The 4,960-nt window shown below is 39.0% G+C and overlaps 1 protein-coding gene across 1 annotated transcript; it reads right to left on the reverse strand.

The window, feature by feature from the left end:
- Positions 1–1,964: 1,964 nt before the first annotated feature.
- LOC115690884 (phytosulfokines 4-like) lies at positions 1,965–2,687 on the reverse strand. The gene is made up of 2 exons (XM_030617370.2): positions 2,376–2,687; positions 1,965–2,232 (listed from the first exon to the last, which is right to left on the reverse strand). Exons 1-2 carry the CDS (start codon positions 2,517–2,519, stop codon positions 2,116–2,118), a joined length of 261 nt encoding a protein of 86 aa, XP_030473230.2. The 5' UTR covers positions 2,520–2,687; the 3' UTR covers positions 1,965–2,115.
- Positions 2,688–4,960: the final 2,273 nt, after the last annotated feature.

Below are 4,960 nucleotides of genomic sequence, written 5' to 3' on the forward strand. Positions count from 1 at the left end.
CTCGGACCGGACATTAGAAGCTACATTAAAAATCAAGAAAAGGAAGAAGAAAAAAAATTGATTCTCAAAATTGTTCCCAGAATCAAGAAGCTACTTTTTTTTATTCTTGAAAACTTATTCTGGGAACAATTTTTGACAAAATTGTGCCCAGAATCAAAAAATTAAACAAACGCATTTCTGTTCCCAAACTGATTCTGGGAACAAAAGAACAGAATCAAACACTGTTTGGCAAGTTGTCATGCGTATCCCTACTGGCAAATGAAACGGACTGGACTCGACAGTTGATGGGGATTGACTTTTCTGATTTTGAGTTCGACCTCAAGCTATTTATATATCTAATTGAGTTGACCCTATGCTTGTCAATACTAAGCTGAACAGGCTTTGCGAGCCTAATCCAGCATCTACTATTTTCTCAAGAGAAAGTTATAGTTCTAAAAATAGATACCAAAATTCTTAAATCTACGTTTAGTAAATATGATTAAAATTTATTCAACAGGCTTTGTGAGCCTAATCGAGCATCTACTATTTTCTCAAGAAAAAGTTAATACTTCTAAAACTAGATATGAAAATCCTTAAAGCTACATTTGATAAACAAGATAAACATTTATTCTATCCTATGCTTAGTTTCCATCCAAGTTAGGATAAGACTGGACATAAGAGTGATATAGCTATGATACAAATATTCCATGTAAGGGTGAAATAAATGTGGGTAGGATTTTTTATGTCCAAGATATAAAAGTTAATTTTCTTAAATAACAAACTTCTTAAATTAATAAATTAAAATAATAAATAATTAATTAATTCTATATATAAAAATAAAATTCATAATAACAAAACAAAATAGCTTTTAGTTCATGTTAAAGATTCACGACTCCTCCGTAACAATTTGGTTCACGTTGAAACTCCATGAAAACGGCGAGAGAGTCAGAATTCTCGTATTCCATAACTCTCTGGTTCACGTTGAAGGTTCACGAAAACAATAAGAGAGTCGAAGCTTCTTTTTGTCTGTAGCTCTTTGGTTTGTTCATGAAAGTGGTGAAAAAGTCAAAACACTATATTTTCATAATCGCGAGAGCGAATGATCATGCTTGCTCTCTCTTACTGGATTTGGCATTGATGTCACTATCACTTGTTACATTTCTTGTCATAGTTGAACCTATGGCTTTGGAATATTGTAATGAGCTCATTTATTGTTTAAGGTTTTTTTTTTGGTCGAATATTGTTTAAGGTTTACATCGTACAATAATCATGGATTGATTACTGGAGCTCATTGCTCATTTATATCCCAATCTAGTCTAAATTTTTGGGATTTTTGCATGTATGATTTCAGGGTTTTGCTTTCCTTGAATTTTGTTGGTGTACAAGTCCAGTTTCAAAGGATATCGGAGGACTTTTGTGAAGGTTTCGCTTTCACAAGTGTCATATATGTGCTCATTCAACTTGTTGCTCTGAACAGTCATGGTGTTGGGGACGCCGGGGCAAAATCGTAGCAACAAATGGAAATCTCGGTGTGTGCTTACTACTTAAGATGGATTCAGTGATCGGCCGCCAAATTTAATTTGAAGAAGTCATTGATTTACTTTTTGAGCGGCTGACTCCTAATATTTTTATGATGATTCATCTTATTATCTGGAGTTTGTTTTATTTTGAAGTTGTCTGGGATTGGACTGCGTTATTTTTCTTTTATATTTCGGTGTAAATGAATGAAATCTTACTTTGCCAAAAAAAAAATTAGAATTAAAGGAGTCTTGGCCATTTTCCTTTTGCAACTTTGGAAGCGTTCTTCACAAGTAGTCTTCTTTAACGGTTACCAGCAAAAGAAAAAAAAAAAGTAAACAATAAAATTCTTTTTTTTACTTATACCTTTTCTAATAATTGCCTTACTTTTCTCGTACCCGAAAATTAAATTAATGTCTATGAATATGCAATATAATCCTAAAATAAAATGAAAAGAAAATGACACCACCAGTAACAAGCAAGCCTCCCATTGATTTGATTCCGTTAATTCGCATAAAAAAACATGAATTTGGAAAGAAAATATCACAAAATGAAAAAAAATTGAGAAATGAAAACTTAAAAAAAGAAGTTAAAAAAAAATAAATGAAAATGGGCTTCTCAAGGCTGGTGATTCTGGGTGTAGATGTAATCGAGGTGAGCCTCTAGGGTTCTTCGCATCAAGCACTCCTCTGCTCCTCCTCCGCCGCCGACGCCGCCGCAGTCTTCACCGACCACCTTCGAACACGCGCGCGGAGACGACAAGAAGAAAAGGGTAAAAGATCAGAAACGAACGAACGGACATCTCGCGACGGATCGACGTGGTCTCGAGAAAACCGAACAGACTTCGAGGAGCTAAAAAAGTAGGAGGGAGGTGGTACCTGAGGGTGAGGCCGCGTCGTCGTCCATGTCGAAGCCGAAGCGGCGCCGCGGGACGCCGGGTCGGGGCGCGCGGCGGAGGAGACGGCGGCGAAGGAGGCGGCGAGGAGGGCCAAGAGGGCGAGGCATTTGACTCTCGGAGACATCTGCTCTCTCTCTCTCTCTTCTTCTTCTTCTTCTTCTTTGGTTTTCGAGTTTTCTCAGGATGGGTCAAACAACGCAGAACAAGACACGGAGAAGAAGGAGAGCCAGTTCGAACGTATTTATAGCGGGGGTGCGGCTGATGAATATCATTAGCAAGGGGGCACAAGTGGAATTGCAAAAGTCACGCCATCAGCATTAATGCCAAGGAAAACAATTCAGGTGCCATAACTTTTGTGCATGATACTTGTTTCAGAGTAGTATAACTTATATATGACGCTTACTTGATGATAATAATTTTTTTTCATCACTTAAGTGTTACATAATTTTTCAATCGATCACGTGAGTACCAAAAATATTTGAAAACTTTCACGTCGGATTTCCTGCACTTAAGTGAATATTTTTAAAAAGTTATGGCATTCAAGTGATCAGTTGTGGCACTCAAGTGAATGGTTTTTAAAAGTTATGACACTTAGGGTGCGCATGAATACCATTCTGTGCCCGGGAGCTATTTCTGAACAGAAATGATTTTTTTTTATTCTGTGCCCGGAAACAATTTCTGAGTATTTGAAGGCGTTTGATAAACTGTCCAAAATTTCTATTCCTAGAGTAGAAAAGAACAGAAATGCGTTTGGTAACTACACAAAATTTCTGTTCCCAAATAATATTTTGAATTGTTTAATATATTTTTTTTTACCCATTTTCTTCTTTGGCCATGGCCGGTCGCCAGCCGGGCGACGGCGACCGGCCACCTCAGTGGCCGGCGAGGGCGCGTCACGGCCCTCGCCGCGGCGAGGGCGAGGGCCGGACCCCGCCGCCCGGGCGAGGCGGCCTCGCCCGGATCCGGCGAGGTCGAGCCTCGCCGTCTCTAGGCGAGGCCGACCTTGCCGTCGCGACCAACGGCGAGGCTCGGCCTCGCTCGATCTGGGCGAAGCCGCCTCGCCCCTGCGGCGAGGGTCCAACCCTCGCCCTCGCCGGCGAGGGCGACCCTCGCCTCCGCCGGCGACCGACCCAGCCAAGGAAGAACAAAACAAAAATAAGAAAAGAAAAAAATGAAAAAGAAGAAAAAAACTGATTCTCAAAATTGTGCCGAGAAACAAGAAGCAACTTTTTTTTACTTCTTGTTTCTCTTCCAAAACTGTTTCTCGGCACAAATTTTTGCAAAAATGTGCCCAGGAACAAAAAGTTTACCAAACGCATTTTTGTTCCCAAACTATTTCTGGGAACAAAAGAACAGAAATTTTCACTATTTGGCACGTTACCAAACGGGCCCTTAAGTGATTAAAAAAAAATTATAATGCTGAAGTGAGCACCTTATGAAAGTAATGACATTTATACTGATCTTATCCTAAAATGTTGTGTACAATTTTTTTTTTCTTTTCCTTTTGTTCGAACGTTTTTTTACGTGATTTGAGCCCTCTGATTCCTCGATTGCATGTTAACATAGTTAATCAATGAATCAGATGACATGTTCGACATATATTCTAGCCAACTTTGCATGAAATTGGAAGACTTTTTTGTCTCGCCCCTGCTGCGCGGTGCATTTGATAGAAAGAATACATGGGGCAAGTATGACAATGACTTTAGGTCTATCGGGCGGGGATAGGTCCCATGAATTTATTCTTTCCTCGATATGGACGAGTCTAGGCGGGCCACTGATTTTGGCCGGTCCGGCATTGTACTTGACGCTCTCAATCCCGACGCCTAGACCTTTTTGGTATACCAAACCCAAGTTAAGCCGGACCCGCCTATCAATCATGTCAAATTGGTACACATTCAAACCCATGAGCAATGAGGACACAAGCGTAATGAATTTGGTCAAGACTATCATGCATGTCTGGAATGATATTGAATGTCCAGGTCAAACATATTCGATTATTCTGTATACTAAGTGGACCGATGACATTGACTGGGAATGATTGGCCCTCCAAAGAATCTTAGTGGTGTTTGCCAAACTAAAAAAAAAAAGAGGAAAAGGAAAACCAGTGAGATTAAAATTGTTTGGCTTTGAGATTAATAATGATCAAGTGATCGGTACCTTTCATTTTCATTTTCTCCATTCAATATACACCAAGACTACCTGAACAGAATGAATTTATTCAAATTTGTTTTTTTTTTAATCTAAGGATGTGGTAGGAAAATACTTTTGCCATAGGGGCATTTGGTGAAAATAGAATCGATAGACCCTAAAATCATTTTCCCCCATCAATACTACCAAAAGAAATATACAAATACATCAAAAGATAAATTGATTTACAAAATTTATGTCGACGGGATAGTTTATATGTATCTTAAAAATTTAGTCAAATCGAAAGATCGTAATAGTTGGTGTTGTGACTGTTCATATGCTTTTGTACCTTCGTACTTGGTGATAGAGGCCCTTCAGCTAGGTTTCCATCCACTTTTGTAATATTAACATTGAAAAGATTGTCGTAAACTATTTCGG

This window comes from Syzygium oleosum, unplaced genomic scaffold, assembly GCF_021117445.2.
Source record: "Syzygium oleosum isolate NSW1041296 unplaced genomic scaffold, Sole_v2.1 Sole_v2.55, whole genome shotgun sequence".
Taxonomy (NCBI): domain Eukaryota; kingdom Viridiplantae; phylum Streptophyta; class Magnoliopsida; order Myrtales; family Myrtaceae; genus Syzygium; species Syzygium oleosum.

Bases quoted from the DNA above. Each gene is read 5' to 3' on its own strand.
- LOC115690884 (XM_030617370.2), bottom strand. From the start codon at position 2,519: ATGTCTCCGAGAGTCAAATGCCTCGCCCTCTTGGCCCTCCTCGCCGCC. The intron at 2,233-2,375 runs GTACCACCTCCC...GCGTGTTCGAAG, and splicing joins CGACGCGGCCTCACCCTCAG to GTGGTCGGTGAAGACTGCGG.